The 23,491-nt window shown below is 39.0% G+C and overlaps 1 protein-coding gene across 5 annotated transcripts in view; it reads right to left on the reverse strand.

Moving 5' to 3' along the window:
- FARS2 (phenylalanyl-tRNA synthetase 2, mitochondrial) overlaps positions 1–23,491 on the reverse strand; it is a 233,370-nt gene that overhangs the window by 150,869 nt on the left and 59,010 nt on the right. For all 5 annotated transcript variants that reach the window (XM_058019620.1, XM_058019612.1, XM_058019592.1 and 2 more), the window contains 2 exons: positions 17,855–18,014; positions 10,440–10,571 (listed from right to left, as the gene is read on the reverse strand). In XM_058019620.1, the coding sequence (XP_057875603.1) occupies positions 10,440–10,571; positions 17,855–18,014 (292 nt within the window). The remainder of the gene's footprint in view (positions 1–10,439; positions 10,572–17,854; positions 18,015–23,491) is intronic.

A 23,491-nucleotide genomic window follows, 5' to 3' on the forward strand; every position in this document is an offset into this window, starting at 1 on the left:
CACATGCTGCCAAAACAAAATAACAGTTTTCTCCTTGTCCCCCTAGGACAGCAACTCATAGGGTCACATTTAAAGCATTGCAGATAGTCACCAGGGCATCATTCACATCACCTGGATACTATTATAAAACCACATAGCACAGAACAATCTTGGGTATCCACTTAGGATGCTACAACATTTTTCTAATGTTTGCTAACAGCTCCTCCAATCAACCATATGCAGAATATAGCAAGTGCTTATGCACAGTCTGCTCCACTTCACTAGTGGTGTGAAAGCTGAGAGCAGTGTAGCAACAGTAACTTTTGTTTAAAACTAGTGCACAATTAAGTGCATCTTCATATGGCTTAAGTGAGCTCCAGCTTCCTGGCTCTAGTAAATTCTCATTTTCTTTGTTCCTATTGCTCACGTGCCTATGATGTGCAAAACCTGCAATTCAATTACACCTGAACATGGCCAGAACTTGAACATGGTCAGAACTTCAGGCAGCAAGGAACCACACAAATAAACAAATAATCATGAGAGGGGCACAGGACAATCTTGCAAGCAGAGAACCCTAGAGAAAATAAACTCCTCTATAACATGAACTGTTACCTCTTATGAAATAAATAAAAATAGTAGCGCAAGTATCATTACAGGTAATATACAGTTTTTCTTTCTAAGATCACCAGGCTTTATTCAATAAGACTATAAAGCAATTTAGCACTTGGAAAAGCGAGTAATTCTGCTTCTGTCTTGATTGTGATATGATGAGTTCTAATACAGCAGCAGAGATATCCTGGCAATTACAGTTTTTGCTGTGCACAATGCAGTAGGTATTGTGTTAAGACTTTGTTTTCCCTAGATGAAAAATGGAGTCCCAGTCAGGAGTTTATCTTTGACTGTCACTTTTGAAACATGCTAAGCAAGTCTGAACTAATATGAGAAAAGGATTCTCCTCATTGTACTTTTTCTTTCGGAATAATTCATTAGCAAAATACTTTTCAGCCAGTACAGTCAAAGCCCTAGCTGGAGTCTCTTGCCTTATTTAAACAGATCCTACTAACTTTTCCTCTGTTATAATCCCCACTGCTATTTCACGTCAATCACTGTTCTAAAAGAAACTCAGTAAATCCTTTTTTTTAAAAAAAAAAAAAAACACGAAAAAGCTCTGAATTACCATGTCAGTGACAATCTCTGTCATTAGAATAAAGAAGACTGGTACTTTTGAATGAGCAACTTCAAGGCTGTAAAACACATTCTTTTGTTACTTTTTCCTGTCTCCCCACAATTTTAAGATAAAGAAGAAATAAAGTCACTGCAGGGTAAGGAGTTGAACTTCTCTAAAACCACAGCCACCAGTTCATGGGCTTTTTATCAGGATCTTTTTTTCACTTTTTTTTTATTCACCTAAAGTTTTTAAATCATCCAAATTACCTCAAAAGTAAGGAAGCAAACAAGCACTTTCCCCCTCCACTCTCCATCTGGCCAAAAAAGAAAATAGGCACAAGATGACTTCCAGGATTACCTAATAAATTTGATTTGTTGTTACATACAAAAGTTTCCTTGGACTCTGCCGTGGTATTTAGGACCAAACTTATTACTGGTGCTCACTTCAGAGTCATCAGAATACATAATTCATGACATCCATTCCGCTCAGGAAAAAAAGAGATATTGCTTTAATATCTATTAGTAATCTGTCAAGTTATTCATGGGGGAATAACTTGACAGATTACTAATAGATATTAATAGATACTCTTAGATACTAATAGATATTCTTCTTGTTCATAAAGGCTGAGATTTTTCCCTGATTCCTTTCAGGTACACCAGCAGATCCTGCCCCAAACCAGCTGATACACTGCCTGGAACGGGTTGCCTCCTCTCCATAGCTGTGCTGCAGTTGCCTTCCAGCAGTACAGATGTGTCAAACCTGATCTAGATTCTTTCCTTTCTTCTGGAAACATGTTTATCCATCACAGCATTATCACCTCCTGGACACTACTTTGTTCATGTGTTGTAGATTTTATTCTCTCTACTGCTTGTAGACACTTTATGAATGCTGAACAGGAGAGTAAATCTGGGTGTCTGAGGATGAAGCCCAACCAAAACTGAAGCTAAGGTAGTCTTTGTAATACAAGCAGAAACAGCACCAGTGGGGCTGACATATATTTCTACAAAGCTAGACTTTGTAACACCATGCAAGGTTCTTGTGTTGGCAGGCAGTAGTGACAGAGAAGCAGGGCCCAGCCCTGGCTCTTGAGCCATTCTGTGTTTGCTCACATGCAATTCAAACAGCGCTCCCCAGCCAAGGCTCACCAGCGTGGTCAGCAGTGGATCAGTATGCACTGGCACATGGACAGCTGGGCTATCCAACCCTCTCAGCCTCCAGGCAGAATGAGCCATGAGAGGCTGGTCCACTGGCTCAGCCTGGACTGCTGCCACAGCCCGGCTGGCAGCACTAGAAAGCTGCCACTCTCTCTCAACTATGCAACATGCTTGGGTTTTCCCTTCCCCACCCGTCATCCTCTAAAGATGTGAGGCTCACCCATCACTCTGACAAATGGCATGGAGTTCCAAAGGCTGACCACCCACACACACTGCCTCTGGTTTGCTATCTGCTTAGCACACCTGCAGAGCAGAGAGGGGAAAGAGGTCACCTTCAGCTCCAGCAGGAGACCTGCATTCACCCATTCCTCTCACCAACCACCAACCTCAAGTACAAGAAATGACACACAACAGAAGTATCCTTTCCAAAGCCTACCCCTCCAGAAATGAGAAATCGAGATTGCATTTGCGGTCTAGGGAAGAAAAATACTTCCTAAAACCCTTGATCTAATCTCAGCTGAACTGAATCTGTCTCAACTGAGCTTCATGTATCAGAGTCAGAAACAGTTAAGAGACATGCCTGTAAAATCTCTTCTCCAGCCTCAGCTGGGTAGTCCTGGTAAATGTCCTGGGAACAGCAAAGATGAATATTGCAACACAACAAAAACACCCGGAGGGTATCCTAGCCTGATGAGGAATTATATTAGGCTCATTGAACCAACTCCTGGCTGATTAAAAACATTCAGCATTCACCATATAACAGTGTAGTAATTCAATAGTATTATTTGGATGTATTTTCATTTGCATAAATAAAGTCAAGAGAAACACCATTTCTGTGCCATAAATTGTTGCTCTTCAAGGTTTCTGAGAATACCACTTACTTTTACTTGGGAGCTGCTTAATAAACTATATTCATCATAATTTAGCCTTCTCTTGTGTGTGGTGCTCTAATCCTCCTGCAAGATCCCAAGGAGACAAATCATAGTAAATTACTAAACCTTTAATTTACTTTTGATTAAAAAACTTAAGGGAAGGAGAAGCAATACATACACATGGGCAAACTGCTACAAAGGCAACAGAAACTTTGGAAGGTGGAACTGCTTGTCTCTTTCTTTTTAAGATTTCAAATGGACTAAAACAGGCCTTACATATGTTGAGAGGAGCTCTTATTCACTTAATGGAAACATGTGCTAGTCAGTGAAATAAATACTCCTGCTGATTTCAATGTTTGTGTTAGACTGAGTTAACTCTTTGTCACGTGCATTTTTGTGCAGGAGACAATGAAGCATGAAGACAACATGGTTTCTTAAATTATGAAGATAAGGAACTTATATTCCAACTAAAAATGTAATCTGGCACCATGAAAGGGAAATTATCCTCTAAATATACCAGCATTACTACTCTTAACACTAAGCTAGAAAAATCATATAAAACCAAAAACTCAAATGGCCATCCAAGTTTTATAATAACTACTTACTTCCAAGAATCAATCCTACACTTTTTCCTCCACACATATCCTTGTAAACAAATAATACATTTCCCAGGAATAGGTATAATAAAATTATCATAAAATGGAATAATGTATTTTTTCAGTATATACAAACATTACAGATTAGAAGCAAGTTTATATTAATTCTTTTGAAAAATCTCAACTTTAACACAGATAATGAATATGTCAAAGGTAACAGAATAAGAGAAAGCAACACTTCAAAATTTTTATGGGTTCCTTCTGTATGAAAAACTTGATGAAAAAAACAGCTTTAAAAATAGAGTTCTAAATGAAGTAGAAAACAACAGGCAAATTATCTTGACAAGGAAAAGGGCAGAGTCAAGATTTTGTGTTTTGAAACACAACACACACACCAGATCAGGTGGTGTAGCCAGAGATAACAGAACAAGAGAAACAAATAACAAATAAAACAAGGCAACCTTTGATTGACATGAGCATCACCTCTGTATTACTCATTTCTGTGTTTTGGGTTACTTATAAAGGCAAAACTTGAACTTCCTTCCAGTCAGTTCAAAAGAACCTAAAATAAAATCAACTCCAAAAAGCAATCTTCATATAAACACAAGAAATAAACTCCCTTCAATTTCCTCTTTGAGTAGAAAGGAGTTAAAAGAAATAACTTTTCTATATAAGAGTCATCTCAATTTTAAAATACATGCTCTTTAGAAACTTTAACCTTTAAAGTCCTTAGAGTCCAGATCTAATTGTCTCAAAATTTAAATCCTAAACTACAGCTCAACCCATGTGTAAATATGTAGCAGTGCTGTATCTGCTCCCTTTGCAGGACTGGGATGCTTAGTGAACCACCAGTTACATTTGCAATCACAAAGGAGGGTGGTGCATTAATTGTTAGTCTGAAGATGCTAAGAAAGCGGCCAATATTTCTGTTGTCACTTGCTATAGATGATTCCTTTACAGCCAAGAGACGTGGTAGTCAACTAAGGACACCTAATTGCCACTCCATACTCCTCAACTTACATGGACTTTATATCAACTATTTAAAAGTACATGTTTTGCTGGTAGCCACCCAGGTGACTGCAATCACAGCTCCTCTCCTCATACAGACAGGGTGGAACACCACAGATTTTCAGGGAAAATCAGGTCCTCTGCCCTATTACTTCTTCCCTTATAAACTGATCAGCACTGTCTTAGGTACACACATCTCTGGATGTGCCACATCTGTACATTTCTGGGTATCTGTACAATGTCTAAAGAACAGATATAAAAATTCAATCCCATCTTTCTCTAAAAGCCCACAACTCCACACCAGGTCCACGGAGCAGCAACTGAGCAACACAAAATTTCAGTGTCTGCCATGTGAACAGGCCTCTCAACTTAGCCAGATGTCACAATCGGTTTTCCTGATTTACACTGGGGGGGTATGTGTGTAGAAAACCATACACCAAAATTAAAACAGGGCAAACATGCCTCACTCTGTATTTAATTGGTCATCAATTTGTTTTATTTGTCTTATTCTGCATTTACTTTTATACATATACACACATATGTATGCATGTATGTGCAAGTGTAAATCACTTGGATTGAGGGAGACAAACGTGACCCAGGAGCTGCGATATAAAGCTTGGACTCAACCTCAGTTTCTTCAACAGGCAACCCTTGGGAAGTCAATAAAACTCAGAGGCTTCCTAATTTCTCACTAACATTATTTCATCTGAGACACGGTATCTTCATTAGAGATATTAACTTTACTCTCAGGTACCTGCCTAAATTGGGAGGCTCTGCTCCCCCTGCAGTCAGACATAGAAAGAGGCTGCCCAGCAGATCAATCCAAAAAAGCTCCACCATTCTGAAGGAAGCTTCCATCCAACTGGAAGACCTTCATTCTTTATTGAGTTTAAACGGACAGTAGGGAAGCTCCCTTTAACTAAGGCAGCTGCACTCTTTGCAGTGTGCATGTGTGTCAGCCTCTGGTGTACTTCAGTCCCAGCCCACAACAAGGAATGATGGATGACACCCTGGAATGATCTCAGTATGGTCTCAGGGCAGTAAGCACAGGAAGGGCTGGGAGAGTCAAGGTACTACAGTAGTTTGGTTGTACAGGAGACAGACAGTGAGCTAAATTGACCCTGAGAAATCTGGGATGCAGAGCTGTGAAGTTCATGCAGCAGATTTAAATCGCTTTGGGTCCATGCAACAGTTTTGTCTCGTTCTTGGGAGGCCCCAGATGCTCAATACACTAATACCTCTGGAACTTTAATTTCACCTTGAAGGGTTTCAGGCATGTATTTTAAATTCATTATATTTACCCTTCTACACTACATCCATACAAACACATACAGCATTAACTATTTCAAGGTCCCCACAGAGAGCTCTTAGCACAGACAGAACATGGGCCAGCACACGACTGAAGCCACATGCACCATCTGCTCAAACACTTTAATGTAATTTACCAGGCAAGAGCTGAGCAGGAAAAAAAAAAAAAGCTAGATAAAAGAGATTAGATTTCCCCTAGTCCAAAATACCTCCTGCTGCTTGATATATGAACCTAATTCACCCATAAGTAATATTTCATTTAAAAACATATTAAATTTTTTTTTAAAGTCCTGCGCCTGCAAGGTAACATTGACATAATTCTTCTGTTAACCTGCTGCCCATTGAGAACTGTCCAGACTGATAATCCTATTGCCAAAACCAAAAAGGAGTGTACTACTTAAGAACTTGAAAGTTGTTACTTCCACTCAAATTGCAATTTTGATGAACTTCAATAAATAAAGAGTAAAAAGAAATATTTATTTACTGCAGCATTGAAGCCAAACAAGTTCTACATGTCAAGACTTGTATTTGGCTGAAGGTGGCAGCCCTAGGCCTAGTATTATTTGAATTTTGGGAAGAAGTCCTGCAACTGATCTGTAAAAGGGATGGATTTCAAATGGCAAAGATTTATACTTCAAGAATCAGGTTTCATAGAGAACTATCCTCTAGCTTTTAAAACAAAAGCAATGATGTGAAGAACTCATGACAAACTCCTTTTGTCTTGTTCAACAGTATTAATAAAGATGTTTACACAGGGTTACCAATTTTTCCTCTATTAGAAATACTCACAAAATTAACAAGAAACTAGGATAGCTACCTTAAATTCAGCTGGCATTTCCTCTTCCAAATCTCTACACCATTCACTACTCCTTTTAAGCTGACAATAAAAAATAAAATTTAAAAAACCCCATAAATTAATAAAATCAGTTTATTAAGACTGTAAATATCACTGTTAATTTCTGATGTGAAAGGCAGAAAAACCTGCATACAGCAGGAAAGTTCTACCAGTTCCTCTCACTGATACCCTAAATAGAGCAGCCTTCATGATTCATAATTTTAGGAAATGAAACCTTAACCTGAGCTGCCCCCACCCCGAGCTGAGTGTCTGGCTGTGTGCCAGGATGCTTCAACATCCTCTAGCAATTAAAAGCCATCATCTGCAGCAGACATCATCCCAAAACCTTCCCTTTTTTCAACTCACAGCTCACTAAAGGTCAACACTGCAAAATTAATATTAAAAATTATAAGAAAAGGAAAAAAAGGAGTCTGGAGAAGATGCAGGCAGGAGCAATCATGACTCAACATATGGATAGGCTCCCACATAGAGAGGGACTGTCTGACCAGCACTCTGGCTTGGAAAGAAGTCAGTGACAAGACCTACAACTGAAATCTAAACAAATATTGAGTGGCTTAAACAAGGAAAAAGAGAGAGAAAGACTCACTAACTCTTCTCACATGACAGAAGAGCTCTAACTGTATCTCTAAGTTGCTGGTCAGAACAAGAAAGAAGTGATTCCTCATGCAAGTTAGGCAAACATTTACTGGGACTCAAACATTTCAACAAATGAATGGAAGAAAATTCCACAATGACTATTGCAAGCAAAGATACCAGTTTCAGCTCAGGAAAGACGCAGCTGCAGGAGCGTATCAGGGAAGGATCAGTATAGCCATGCCTGTTCTACTCACCTGTAGGCACTGGCTTGGGAATTCATCCTGATACAGCAATGCCTTGGACTTGAGGTTGCATCTGGTATGCCACCCTTACATTATTTTACTGTATACCTCAGGAGTTAAAAACATCATGAGAAGTCTTTCCAAAAAAATTACAGGATTCTCTTCTTTTTGCTGTTTGTTTGTGGGTTTGGTTTTGTTTTGGGGTGGGGAGGGAGAGTGTTTGGGTTTGGTTTTATTTTTAAATTATTTGGCTTATAGTTTCATGGTTTTTATGTAAAGTTCAGTTCTGTTTACTTGCTTCCATCCTCAGCTAACATATTCTGCAACACTGAGCACTGAGAACATTGCCATTGATTTCCATCAGCAAAGGATCACACCCTAACTGCTTCCAATTTCACAGTTACTAAGCAACACTAAGTGATCACAGCCTCTGAGCAAGCAATGTCCTGTATTCAAAGGTTTGAATTGTAGAACTCCATAAAGACTTGGAACTTGGGCACCTACCAATGAACACCAGCTCTGCAAGTCTTAGATAACAAACTCTTGAAGTACAGAATTACATACCTTTGGTGCTGCTAATTGAAATTAGCTTTACTGAACCACAAAATTTCCTTGTACACTCATCATGGACCTAAAACTGGGAGTACTTTTAATATACTGCACAGTTTTTTTGTATTTTGCCCAGGATTTACCAGAACAAAACCCCTTTTATTTATATTGAAATTCATACACAGCCCTCCTATTAAAGTTACATCTTCAGGGATAAAGATGAAAAAGAAAGCACACCAAACCAGGACATTAAACACCATCAGCCTTAGGGGAACAAACAACATCATCCCTTACAATTCAGTGCATCTTTGGAGTACTGAACATTTTTTTAATTATTCATAAAAACACTGTAAAAGGATTTCTGGTTTTCCTTTAAAATAGTATCATTGGTAAAAATACTATAACTATTAGAAAATAGTAAATAACACCATGCTCTTAATTTTTTTTGTTGTAGGAGATTTTCCTGAATACAAACAACTCTTAAAAATAATCAATAGCTAAATTTGCTTTAATGAAGATGGTACTTGCAGCCTTTATTAAATTATACTTACTCATCTACACACCAAGACAACAGAAACCTTGTTTGCTGCTAACATGGAAAATCTGAATGGTCCAGAAGACTGTATCCATTACCCAGTGAATGACTAAGAATGAGACTGGCTGTTCTCCCTTGGAAAATCCTGATCTGGTCTAGCATTTAAAAAATGTGAAATTGCAAGGGTGAGAAAGTGCTATGGAAGCCCACGCACGAGAATGCTGCAAAATAAATTAAGTGCTGCAGAAACCTCTGGTGTTTCATGCACATCCATTCACACACTCACACAAATGTATACAGTAATTGTTTAGGGACACAGTTTAGCTCTTTTCACACCCATTAGAGGATCCTAATCATAAGAGTTGAGCAACATAAAAGCTTTTGAAGCAGAAAGCCTGGACGTTGGTGTGTTACATCGAATGGAAACAATATTACACAGAAGTCTTTCACTTCCGAGACTGATTAGAAGCTGTATTGTATTTACCACAATATGAAGATAATAACCTGAGAGAACATTAGCATAAATCATTAATTCATTGTGGGGAAACTCTGGAAGAGGATATGTTTCTAAAAGGAAAATGATCACATTAAAATGCAAGCAAACTTTGAGGAAAACAAGCTGCGCCAAGTAAATGGTGCCAAAATTAAGCAATTCATAGTTCCCATACTTGGTCTTCAATAGGAAGAATTTAGAGCACATGAAAATACAACAACAGCTTAGCAAACCAATGGGAAAAAAATCAACTGAGTGTTACGTTGGCTATCTGAAAGCTTGCTGTAATTACACAGATCCTATTCCAAAAGGCTCATGTACCTAATAAATAGTACTGGAAGACACTGAACAACACTAAGCACATATAAACTGTCCTGTGCTTCCTAAGAATTGTCTATCCCCAGTAAACAAAAGAGCAAGCATGCAAAATTCTCCATATAACAAGTAATTAGAAAAATTAATCAATTTTTCCTCTCCTTCTTTAATAATTATGTATCAGTTTTAGAAAGCAAAATGGTCAGGTGACATTTCTCTGTAATAATTTGAATTAAAATATATGATGTTGCTTTTAATGCAATTTACAACCTCATAAGTAACCAACCTGAGGAGAAAAGCAATAAAACAAAAGAAAAAAGCTACCCATCATTTACCCAGCGACCAAACAGCAATATGAAAGATATCACATTCCTCTTTCTATGCTTTAGATACAGAGGAGCATTTTGATATTCCAAATACTTAGGGATGTTATTTGCTATTGATACTTTTAAATCATTACTAAGAACGCACTTGACATCTCTTGGGAAAAAAAGAAATGCTGCACACCCGAACTTGCAGGTTCTCTTTTAAAGCTGACTTCCCTCTGTCTCCTTACTGCACACAATAAAAGGCAAGCCTTCTGCTGGCAGGCTTCAGGTCACTTGCTCAGTTGCTACCCCCAAATCACAGCATGCAGGGCTGCATTCCACCTGAGGAGTATTTGTGGCGGCTGCCAGGCAGAGATGCCTGTGCTCACCAGGGTAAAAGGGGCATTCCAGGCTGTGAAGCTGATTGCACTGGAAGGGCTTGCTAACAGAGATGTCAATGAAGTAAAGGAGTTTCAGTACCTGAGTTAACAAGCTGCTGCTCCATGACCCCACAGCCCAGGACCTCCATCCATTCTCCTTGGAAGTTGATCTCCATCTCAAAGGAAGGGTGAGTAAATGGGAAGTAGCAATCTACCCATCTGACTTGCAGTCCTGTAGCAGTGTTTAAAAAATAAATACATATGAAAGGGTGTATGCTTAAAAGGCCATCCCTCCAATCATCTGTAAAATTTGTCCTTCAACTAACGACATGAATTACAGCAATCCAGAGAAAATAAATAGCAAACAAACTAATTTAAAACACTTGTGTGAGGTGATAAATCTTAAAACCTGTGGAAAAAAATGACCATGTCTTTTCTAATATAAAAAATGCTTTGTGCAATTCAAGCACCCTTTGAAACCAAATCAATCATTTGTCAAACTCTGGTAACCACCTGGCATGGAACAAAAATGAGCCAAGATAATGGAAAAGTCAGTAATTTTGTTATTCTTTGCACCAAGAAATGACAAACTGCTTCTCACAGGAAAAACTAGCTAAGGCTTTAATTTTTACTTAGTATTTTATGGATTGTCTAGACAAGTAATTTTTTTTCATCAAAACTTAATTAAAATACAGAGCTATTCTCTCTGTATATGTTTAAAAGTGAAAGTTAAAAATGGATATTAATATACACAAATAGAAATATATTTTCACAGAGTTGTACATTATTAAGGTATGCAACACATGCACAGAGCATTCTCAACCTGGTAGGTAAGTGAGGGGAAAAGCCCCACTTGGCAATTCCCCACCATGCCCCCCAGCTCAGCACCTCTGCAGATACCACTGTGCAGAGCAAGCAAAGTCCCGGCATCTCAGAGCAGTGCAGCCAGAAGAGGACAAGGTCTTCCTTCCCAAGGTCTTCAGTGCTGCCTAAAGCAGTTGTTGTCAAAGTGCTCATTGTATTTGATGAGTTTTAGCTCTTCTAATGATTTACAGATGCTTTGCTTCACTAATTTTTTTTTTTTCTAACCATTAGTTGTCAGGAAAGAAGTCTCAGAAACATGAACCATAAAAACTTGATAGAGAACTGAAATACAAATTCTGCAAGCTAAACTATTGCCTTAACCCCAAACATATCTTCTCTTCAATTAAGCCAAATGCTAATCAGAGTCAGGATCATTAAGAACCAGGCAGATCCAGCTTCAAAAATAAAGAGTTGAACCTTATTTTTGAAAGGCAAAGGTAGTGTGAGTGACAGCAATTGTTAAAATTCCTGGTTTGATCTTCAGATTTTTTTTGAGATGTTTCATAAGAGGAATGTAAAACCTGAAATTTTATGATTCATACTAAAAGTTTTTAAAATAAAAATATTTAAAGTAGCCTCAAAAACTAAATCTTCATTAATTACTTCTGAAAACATGAAAGTAGCTGCAGAAACTGAAACAATAAATTATAACAAAGATGTATATGCATGGCCAAAACATAAAATACTTCCTAACAGTCATGGGAAACTTTTCTAGATGCCATGAAAAAGGAAATGGCAAGGCAGGTTTCAAAGCAAACAGACTGGCACTTCTAGATTTTCTCTGATTTCTTAAAAACCAGTCTCAGGAAAGAATATGAGTAATGGAAAATCTTTTTGATAATTGTATAGACAGAACTCAGAAAACCAGAAGTATTTACAATAGTTTCATTCACAATTGTAGGGTGACAGCAATCACTTTATTGCTCCTTTTTACCTGCATGACAATTAAAAAAATACATAGATGAAAAGAGTCACGCAAATACAATAATATAGTGTGCAGAAAACTTTTTTTAATTTCCTGATCTTGGCATTTTTAATCCTTGGGCTGTGAACATATAAAATATTCTCATTTAGCTTGCAAAATTTGCAAATGCAGCAACTACTTTAAATATTCAACTAGTTTGCATTCAGTAACAACATTCAGATAATTGTTTCTTATTAATCCTCTGATTACTTAAAAAATGAAGCTCTGTGAAAAAAAGGATTTCTCAGCTGTTTGTTCTTAATTAAAATAAATTTTAAAAGGTAAAAAAAGAATTCAAAGCTCTTTTTATTTTTGAATTTTAATGCATATTAGTACTTAAGAGGCTTCTGGTTTAAATGCAAATAAGCAAACAAACAACATTCTGAATAAACCAAAACAAATTCACAATGAAGAGACAACTCTCACCTTCATTCTGTTCTCTAAATTAATAGTTAATCCCACATACCACAATAATATTATTCATACAGTATCCAGGCCATTGGGAATACCTCTGTAGTTTATATTCAAGTGTTCTTTCAGACTTTTGGCTCTAGAAGACTTTACTGAAAAGCAGAGGGTGCTCAGCCTTTGGCAACATCAACTGCATTTCTGTAGGGTGTCACAGAACAAATGGGTACATTTATTATTTAGATACAAAATATTGTCTTGGTGCTCAGTTTATTCCCAAGGAGTAAAGGGCATTGCTTACACTCAGCAAATTAAACCACTAAGGACTCTAAAGGATTATGATGATTAGGCTTCCTGTTGTACTATGTAATTTTCCTGATTTGGCCTAGTTTATTTCTTCACATACAGACTATGAAATACTGGCAAAACTGATCTTTTCTAGAAATTTTAGGAGGCCAAGAGACATATCTCTCTTAAAACAAGCACTTACAAGAGCACACTGCTGAATCTAATCAAGGCCTGACCACTAGACAAACTTTTCCTCTTCAAAGAAATTATTTGTGTTATCAGACATAAACACACCTGCTCATTTCAGAGCCTCACAGTGCTCATGAGAATCCTTCCAGTGGGTAGAGGTCCATTCATAATTGTGCTGGGTTGAACACCAGGATCCCAGCAAAACTGCTCTACCACTGCCCTCCTCAACTGGACCAGGGGTAGAAAATTTAATGAAAGGCTCATGGGTCGAGATAAGAGCAGGAAGAGATAACCCAGCAATTACAGTCATGGGCAAAGCAGACTTGACTTGGGGAAAGTAGTTCCATTTATTACCAATAAAATCAGAGCAGGATAATGGGAAATAGAAACTAAACCTTGAAAACAACTTCCCTCATCCCTCCCTTCTTCCAGGCTCAACTCCACTCCCAAAATCTCTACCTCCTCCTCACCAGCAGTGGGGATGGGGAATGGGGACTGTGATCAGCTCATCCCTCATTTTCTCTGCTACTTTTCCCCTGCGCCACCAAAGACAATCCTTCATTAATTGCACCAGCATGAGACCCTTCCACAGCACACAGTCCTTTAGGCACCTCCTGCTCCAGCACAGGTCTGTCCACAGGGCCACAAGTCCTGCCAGAAGCCTGCTCCAGCACAGGCTTCCAACAGGGTTCCAGCCTTCTTTGGGACTCTACCTGCTCTACCATGGGGTCCTCCATGGGCTGCAGGTGGACCTCTGTATCTCCATGGACCTCCATGGGCTGGAGGGGCACAGCTGTTTCACCATGGGCTGCAGGGGAATCTCAGCTCAGGCACCTGGAGCACCTCCTCTCCCTCCTTCTCCATTGACCTTGCGTCTCAACCAAGGTATCTGAAGGGCTGCTCCTCACACATGTTCTCATGCACCTCCCTGGCTGCAAATTGTGCAGGATTTTTTCTTGTCCCTTTTAAAGTGAGTTATCCCAGAGGTGCTACTGCCATCCCTGATGGGCTCAGCTTTGGCCAGCAGTGGGTCCACCCTGGAGCTGGCTGGCACTGGCTCTGTCAGACATGGAGCAAACATCTGGCAGCTCCTCACAGAAGCCACCCCTGCAGCCTCCCTGCTACCAAAACCTTGCCATGCAAACCCAATACAGTAACTTATATGTCAGAATAATTACTGTTATTTCTGAACACTGAATACATGTAAAGAATTGGTCATAGCCTGCACTCAGAAGTAATGGTGTTATTAGATATTAAGCTAAACAAGTGCTAGCCTAATTGAGTCTCATAATGAAAAAGGCTTGACCAAAGGCACTGAAAAAGAAAGAAAAGAAAAAAGAACAAACCAAACACATTAAAGCAGCCTATTAGTACACTACAGCACAGAAGCAACAAAGCCTGAGACCCAGATGGTCTTCACTGACCAGAAATTCTCTTTGTTGCTGTGAGGATTATTTTTAGAGACAAGGTTATGGAAGAAAAAGGAGAGGGGTGCAAGGAGGGTGCTGGGAAGCACAGAAGGTATTGAACTGTGGCCTCTTGAGGTGTGTGTCAATTTGTAAGTACTCTGCACCTCATTGTTTCAGATAATTCATCACACTTGCAGCAGACAGGAGCTGGCTGCCCATATAAACCTCACATTTTTCAGAAGTTATTAGCCAGACCATTATGTCCTTTATAATTTTTTTTTAACTCGTTACACCCATAGATCTCCATGCACTCAAAGGAGGTCTCAGTACAAGAGAATTAAGAAGGAGAATGAGCAGAACATGTTTGATTTAAAAGATATCCAGTGGCTGTTCAGTGAGAATCAGCAGTGGCAAAACCATCAGTCAAAGCACAGTATTACTCACTCTCCTGCCTTCCCTTACCAGTGCCTAGGAACTGGGTAGATAAATATGGGATAGCAGTGAATTTTGAGCCATTTCATGTAAAGCAAGAAATCACAGAATCAGCACACAGTCATTATTTTCTATTTGCTATAGTAAGATTACTTCTGAATCTCCCAGAGTGCAGAGAGCTTTTGGCAAGCTACAGAGGGGTTGGAGAAAGAACCATAGCTGAAAAAGACTGGCTAATTTGTATGGAAATTTTGGACAGCCTTGTTTCTAGGTAACTAAAATGAGAACTAACAGACTACCTACACTGGCAGAGCTGTATGGGGAGATGGATGTGTAACTTAAATTAGTGGATTTTAAGTGTGCATCCTATGGAGGTTACAGAGGAAAACTAAGAAAAGTCTAGGTGTAGTATTTGAAAGAGCTTCCTGACAGAAAAATGGAAGAAACTGAAAGACAGTTACTCGTAGAATGCAAAACCAGGCATGTTATACCATCAGAAAATGCCATAAGAACTACTTTACATTGACAAGTTTTTAAGACAACTGACTGGATACTCCAGAACTTTCCTCCTCCTCTAACATCTGTCATTCCTTTGTCTGTTGGCAAAGCCAGAAAGACATAAAAGGACAAAATGTTGTAATAAGGGTAAATACAGATTCTGTGAAGTCTATGACCTCCCTCAGGACAACACAGTGATTTCCAAACAACTTTGTTTTGTCAATGCTGAGTTGTTCAAATAGTGTGGCAGGAGCCAGGTAGAGCCCAACTGTCTCATTAAATATTATAAAAACTAACCTAAAACGCCACACACACACACACAAAAAAAAAAAAAAAAAAGCAAGTCAGTGGTATGACCTTTCTGCAGAGATCCTCAATCTATCATCAACCTGAGCTGTTAAATTCCCAGAGAAGCACTGCAGAAGCACAGCTTCCAAGTCCAGGACTTCAGGTACAAGTGAGTTTATGCACAACTAACATGTACATCAGGCTCAGTCTACAATCCAAACAATCTGCCTATAATAAACAGTCGACTGTATGACAATGCAACATTTTGGCCACTGCAGCTGTGGTCATGCTATCCTGCTAGAAAAGATGTGCAACTTCACTACAATATTCTGCTGACAGTACAGGTTGTAAAGAATACAAATGATGCCAAGGATAAAGGAATTAAATTTTTACTTTTAACAGAACATGGTGCCTTATGAAATACCCACATATAGGAAAAACAAACATTTTCCACGAGCAACACATTTAAACACATTTTAAATATTAAGTTAAAATTTACAGGAGTCAAGATACAAAAAGTAATCAAGAGTACCATGTAAAGTAAAGAGTAAAATGCTAGTTAAAAGATGACAGCTGTCAAAAGACAAATTTATTTATGTGTGCCTCAAGACAGTTGCAGTGCACCAATGTCATATTCCTCGTGCCTAACATGAACTTTGAATACTTTGAATTCCTGTATTTCTATGAATGGGGCAGGGGGGAAATACACATATATATACACATACATATGTAAATTTAAATTTAAAACCATATTAAATTTAATTCAAACTATATCTTGTGTTTGTATTCCAGGAAAAATGTTGGGGGTGTAGAAATAGAAAACTCCAACAGTAAAAAGGTGGCATCACCTTTAGTTTGTACATTTTAAATAATTTATGAATATATTTTAATGTCTTTATAGCTAATGGGTGGACTGTATGACAACTAGTAATTGCCAACATGCTGAAGCTTAAAGTGCAGTATCTCTCAACAGTCAGAGAAGGATGCCACTGCAGTCTGAGATACCACTAATAACTCTGAGAAATTTCTCACTTTAAACATCCTCAGCATCTGAGGTTGATCTAAATGAATCCTTTTACTGTTACTCACTTTCATATCAATTTTGTATGTTTCAAAAGGTCACTGTTAAGTAAAATACAGCTACAAGAGGCTTTGAGCTGAGGAATTTCAAAATTTTCGTTCAGGTGGAATAGAACAGTAACTGGTAAAAGTTTTGCATGCTATAAGTCAGCTTGAAAAATTCAGAAAAATATTCAAGCAGTCGTATCTAGAACTTGGTATCATTATCAATCCACTCTTGTAACTACTGCTCTAAGTGCAGTAAACATCTTAAAACACATTAGAAAGTAGGCAAGATACCTCATGCATTCTAATACCATCCAGTATTTCCTCAATAGAAAAACGAATCAGCTCAGAAGAGCAGTCTCCTTGCCAAGAAATAACATTAATGTAGCAATTTTGACTCAGGCCATTTATAAATTCAGCTCCTGAAACTGAAAGCAGGTATTTCTGAGGAGAGAATACTTCATTCATATACACATCCATTACCCTTTCTCATTCCACTGCAAGTACCAAAAAACAATTACTGTTCAGCTTGATGTGGACGTAGCAAACACGGTCTGCCCTCAGCTGGAAGGTTTAATTTATCCACACAAGGGATGCAGCACATGGACACATGCACCCCTTCTCTGCTTCTGGTGCAGGATCTGAGTGCTGCTCAGCTGCACCCAAGCTCTCCTGCAGCCCAGATGCAATGCTGCACCCATACTCCATCCCTCCAGGGACACAGGAGGCCCACAAGGATGAAGCAGAAGGGGTCCTGCAGAGTTTTGTGCTGGAGCTGCCTCTCCTTGCAGGACCCACCCTTCTGCCAGACCACTGCTTGCAGCTGGGTCTCCACACGTCCCCACCTGCATTTGTGCCCACCACGTTACTCTGACACGCTGCACACCTAAACAAAAACCTGTTGAGTCAACCGAGGGTTGTGTGCATCAGTATTCAGGAAAACCCAGAGAGGAACGCGTGGCCTCTTGGAAAACCCATCTGGCTATTGCATATTACCAGCTGCCAACACAACCCCTAAGCCTCCTGCCTATGTTATGCAGCAAAATGTTTCTCCAAAGCCCCAATGACTACAGGCATGAGCAATCTGGGGGAAAAGGTGCAAGAACCCACCGTCACCAAAGATGTGAGTCATGAGCTTGGTGAGCACTTGCTTCAGGTTGAACTCCACCAGCCTCACCGCCTCCATGGTGTGACACTCCTGCTTGTGTGCAGTGCGATGGCCTTGCTCAAACAGCTGTAAACCTTCACCGTCTTTAATGCTGGAGAACAACTAGAACAAAACCACAAAAACACCGTGTTTTGCATCAGTACCTTCTGAACGAAAATAGAGAACGAAGTTGATTTAAGTGGGAATCTTACCTGATAAGTCTACACTGTGAAAAACAAACAAAGACTGTGACTTTCTACAAATTCTGTTCACTAAATGCAGAGATGAATCTCTGTAAGAACAAAAATGTTCAAACAATTAAATCTGGTTTATTTCTATCATCAAATAATATTATTAGCTATAGGAAAATAATAATTTACAAAATAAAGCACGTCTCCTTTTCTGATTCAGTTACTTTGGAAGTTACCATGCAGAACGAAGTACTCTGTACAGTGTATGTAAATTACACCCCAAAAACTACAAAACACAATGAACTCCATGGCATTTATCAGAACTTCAACTCTTTTAGTACTTGGACGATATAAAAGAAACACCAAAACAGAAACAAAAACAGAAACCCAAAACAAACCCAACCCAACCAACCCCAAACAAAAAAGAAACCCAAACAAAAAAAAGCCCAAACCAAAAAACAAACAAACAAAAAAACCCAAAACAAACTCTGGCAGTTTAATGAGACTTAAACTGTTTACAGTTGATTCATCATGGGTACAAGTTTATATTCATTTAAGGACTACCATTTTCCTGTATGTTCCTACACAGCATCATTTTTGTGAACAAGAATTTTGTCTATGGGGCTTGTAAGGACTCATGATCTCAAGAGGGGGTTTTCCAGATAAGTTATAGAGCACAGGGACAGCTGTTTTGGGACGTGTCAGACTTGCTCTTCATTCACACATTGCTCACCACCACATCTGCTGCAAGTTGAAGGTTTCTGCTTTCTGCATATCCCCATATGTTTCTGGCCACGTGATCCTGGCCAGATACACACCAGCAAATCTATATCCTTTCAGAGAAACCAATAAACACATTCATTAAACAACATTGTTGGAGGCTCTGTCCTGGGAAGACAAGTAGGCAAATTCACAATCTAAAGAGTATTTTTGTTGGAGATCCTTACAGCTGTACAAGCCCCCCATATCTGGGGTGAAGTCTGGAGGGTAGGGAGAGCCAGTTGTGAAAGTGTTTCTAGTGCTCTTCCTACCCCTCCTCCTCTACCTTTCCCTAGTCAATCAAGCACACACAGAGGGGAAAAAACACGCACTGAGATTTTCTTTCCATCTTTCCATTAAGCCTTCCAACATAAATAGCCCTTACTCAGGAGATGCCACGAATAACCTTAACAACTCATGGATGCCCACAGAAGTTGTTTTAACCACAGTTTGATGCCTTCAGAACACTAAATGCTCTAAAGAAAAAGTTCAAGTGAATCTCTGGTATTCCACAAATGCTAGATACAATTAATTAGGACTAGTTTCTAGAACATTTCCTACAGACACAATGAATGAAGACTCTGAGTTTAGACAGCAGGCAAACTAGCACCACAGTGGATTGAAGAAATAGAAAGAAATGAAATCCAGTAGCATCTAACTTTGTATTGCTAGTCACAAGGAGATTGCTGGCCAACTTAGAAAACATTTATTCTCTTAATCTTCTTAGTGTGCAGCAGAAAATACTAAATTAAAAAGGGAACTAATAAATACCAAATAAAATTATTCTCACCAGTCTAACAAAAATGCCTTTACTAACCAAAAGGCAGCAGCTTGACAACAGAGTATCACACTTTTAAATAACAGATTCTTTATTCAAGTGCTCATCTGAAAGATTAAACCCCCTTCTTCTTACTGACATTAATCCTACCCTGACTGGAACAAGAAGATAATACCCACCCTACAACTAATTTGCTGTCAGCAAGGCAGATCGGTCACCCAGCATGTGGTTTGGAAAGCTGGGGGAATTCAGAGAGGCCAGCACTAGCCTAGGGAGGATAATTGTCTTAGGCTCATCTGGTGGCCAGTGGAGAGACACAGGATCCCTCAGAGAGGAACACAGAGTGGCCAAATTAGGCTCCTGCTCTGAACAACCCTACACGGGTAGCTATTTTTTCTATTGACTGACTCATTCACTCACTAAGCCAGAAACACCCTTCAGGCAACAGAGATGTTCCCTCCTTTGACCAGAATACACTGTATTTACACATTAGAAGGTACATTTGTTATTTTACCTATCAGCAGATTTTAGGACATGAATCTCTCTTCCTCCTTTTTCCTTTCACTCCTCCCTTCAGCTTAAGACTGGCTCCTCAGACAACTGAAAACAACAGACAGTCTGGACACTAGCCTTCAAAACACAGCATACTTGTATCAACAAGTACATAGAAATACTTTTCCTTACTGTTGTATTATTTCTGAAATGTTGATAACACAATTACAGTCTAAAGGAAAATTCTATTCCAGTGGTTTATATCACATGTGGAAACAAAACACATGCAAGAACAATTAAATACATTGAGTCATAATGCAGCCCTGTCACCCGCCCGAGCCCTAATCCTGCCAAACCAGTCACAGGCACCATCTCCAAGTGCCTCCAAGCCATAGGTTCCTACTCCAAGCCAAGTGAAAATGGTGAAGTTCAGCTTAGTAATCAAATATCAGCACACTAGCAGCTCCAAGAGATGAGCTGGCACTTGGAACAGGGCTGGGTCACTTTGGGCACAGGTATGACTCCAGTCTGTTTCAGACAGGCTCTGAAAGCACAGCCATAGGGAAGTCCCAGAAACAGGCAAGACAACAGCTCCCCCTTACAGTCAGGCACCAAGAGGCTTTGGTATTCTCCACAGAGGCTCCATCAGCTGCAGATGGGATTATACCAAGAGAAAAAAAAGAGATACCTTACAGTTGTATTAATATTTATTCCTGACTTCCCATTCACTGACATTGCTATGTCAATATGAGCGGCTTTAAACCGATACGCCAATTCCACTACTACAACGACTGAACTGTGCTAAGTACATGTCTTGGATTAGAAACACTTCAACATTTCTGTACACATAAAGCCAGGAAAGTCAAAGCTTGAATAAAATGAAGAATCACCTACAATCGCTCCTTTTTGATGTCAATTTTTCTCAAGCACATATCTGAGCAAATGGAGAAAAAAAATACCTAACATCTTGCATAAAGCACTGACACGTGCAAGACGACATTTTCACGTACATTCATTCCTTCAGTGCAGACTAAAACAGCATGCACTATCTTATTGTATTGAATACAATCAGTCACTACTACAAGCAGGAAAGAAATTTCCTGTAGTCATAAATCGAGTACCTATGTGTCTGTCTAGTGTAAGGACAAGAAGATTTTTCTTTGAGTGAAGGTGTGCAAAATATTGAATACTGGATCACCATGAAAAAGTCAAAAAAATTAACACTTCCCAGGATTTATCAGCATATCTGACTGATGCTGCATTACAAAGGAAAAGGCAGAAAGGAATTGAAGTGACCTAACCATATGGCATGAAGTTTAGTCAGTTTATCTCATAATAAAAATAAATTAAAATTTGATAACATGTAAGGGCAAGAAGACATGGAGTTTTAACTGGACAAGTACAAATAGAGCTATGGTCCTTCAAAAGCACACTCCAGCATTTCTCAGCCTGGCATGAAGGGCAGAAGTCACATTTGTGATTTAAACAAAGACCTCAACATTTCCTCAATAATTTGACAGACTTTTTAGTCTCATATCCCTTCATTATCCATACGCTTAGTATTCAAAATTAAGGGTCTCTTTGCAGGATGGCATCTAGAGTAGGTTTCAGATCAGAGACATCTGTAACTATATCCTGTCTTTTCACAATGCAGTTGTGTATTCGTCCTGCCACTCATGCATTCACCAGTGATTAAGATAATGAATAAATCATACTCATGTACTTATACTCTCAGGCAAACAAGCATTTAAAATTATCTCCGTATGAGGATCTGCACGTGACTACACCAAACCTTGACACACCACATAAATTTTGTCTCACTGGCCCTGATAAATATCTCTAAAAATGAACCAAGAGCTGCATTCTGAATCCACTTACAAATAGCAAACCCTTCCCACAACATTTTAAATGGGCTGTGGAACTCAAGACTCAACCAATGGATCAGGAATAATGAAGATGATGCCACTTACAGAAGGCTCCCACTTACAGAAGGCTCAAAGAGAAAATCTAATTTTAGTGTCAGTCAGCCTCCAAGGTGTAACTATGCAGCCAGCTTCAGGTACCAAAGATATACACAGCCACACGACAGAAGGCTCTTCACTGCATATCAATAAGGATTTTTGGGGGCAGAAAATGACAAAAAATTTACTTCAACCCACAAGCTTGATGGTGATCAGCCTAATTTCTACATCCTTCCATTCTAGTTCTCCAATTACAGCAAAGAAAGGTAACTTCTGTTGTTTTTTGGGGGTGGAGAGCTATTTTTGGTGGTTTTTTAACCTAATCAAAGTGTTTTTGTAAGAAAAGAAAAAATGATAACGATGTTTCCAGAAAGAAAAAGTAACACTGCTACACAGACACCTGATATAGTGAGACATCTATCATAAACTTCTGGTTTTGTAGCAGTAGTAATTCCTTGACTTTTAAGTACCTTAGACTTCCCAAATACACTTGTGGACATTTTCCTCTTTTTTTCTTCTCCTGCACAATTTAAATATTGCATTGAATAGATTTAATGGCCTTGTTCTGAAAAGCTTTGTTGGTTTGTTTGGTTTTTTTTAGCTGGACAACAAAAAGTAAGACAAAGTCTGAAAAAAAAAAAAAAGAAGTCTTTGCAGTAAAAGATGCACCCTCAGTAAAAGATGCACCCTCAGTTTTCAAACTTTCTAGACCATGGATCACTATGAAAATCTAACAGACCTTCTGATGCCCTCCGCTGTCAAATTTTTGACTAAAAATAACAGAGAATACAATTTGGATCCTCGGATCAGTGAAGATCTATTTATTATGGCATGATTTACACAACACAGCTTGGAAAATACTGAACCTACAATGTTCACTACTTGGATTAATACTGGAAAAAGTGAAATCAGTTCCACCTAAACTAGCCAGGCTCTTGGTTGTGACCACTCAGTTCAACTGCATCTTCAGGAATAAATTCACCTCCGAATAGTCTAGCAAAGTAATGCTGCTGCTCTTTTTATTACCCAGGTGGATCTATGGGTAAATGGACCGAATGCCTCTGCTCCTGTCTGGCCTTGCTGCTCCCTGCGAGAAGGAGGGACAGCTCCCAGGCTCTTTGGGACCACAACCCCATCTATAAGTTGTAGAAGGCTAAGAAGGGCTCCTTTCCTTGGTCATTTAAGCCTTTTAAAATATTTGTTCCTTGGTGCCCAGCTAAAAACTGCTATTATGACTCCCACTGATGCTCAGAAGCACTCTCAGACAAACTAAAAGTTCCAAATAACTCCATTAAATAGGTTGATCCCTGGAACTTAAATTGATTTAAATTCCTTTACATATGAGGATTAAGAAAAGGGGACTGAAGACAGGAAGAAGCTCTTCTTTGATACAATGTCAGAGAAAAAAGCAGTGTCCAA

Source organism: Melospiza georgiana, chromosome 1 (genome assembly GCF_028018845.1).
Source record: "Melospiza georgiana isolate bMelGeo1 chromosome 1, bMelGeo1.pri, whole genome shotgun sequence".
NCBI classification, from domain to species: Eukaryota; Metazoa; Chordata; class Aves; order Passeriformes; family Passerellidae; genus Melospiza; species Melospiza georgiana.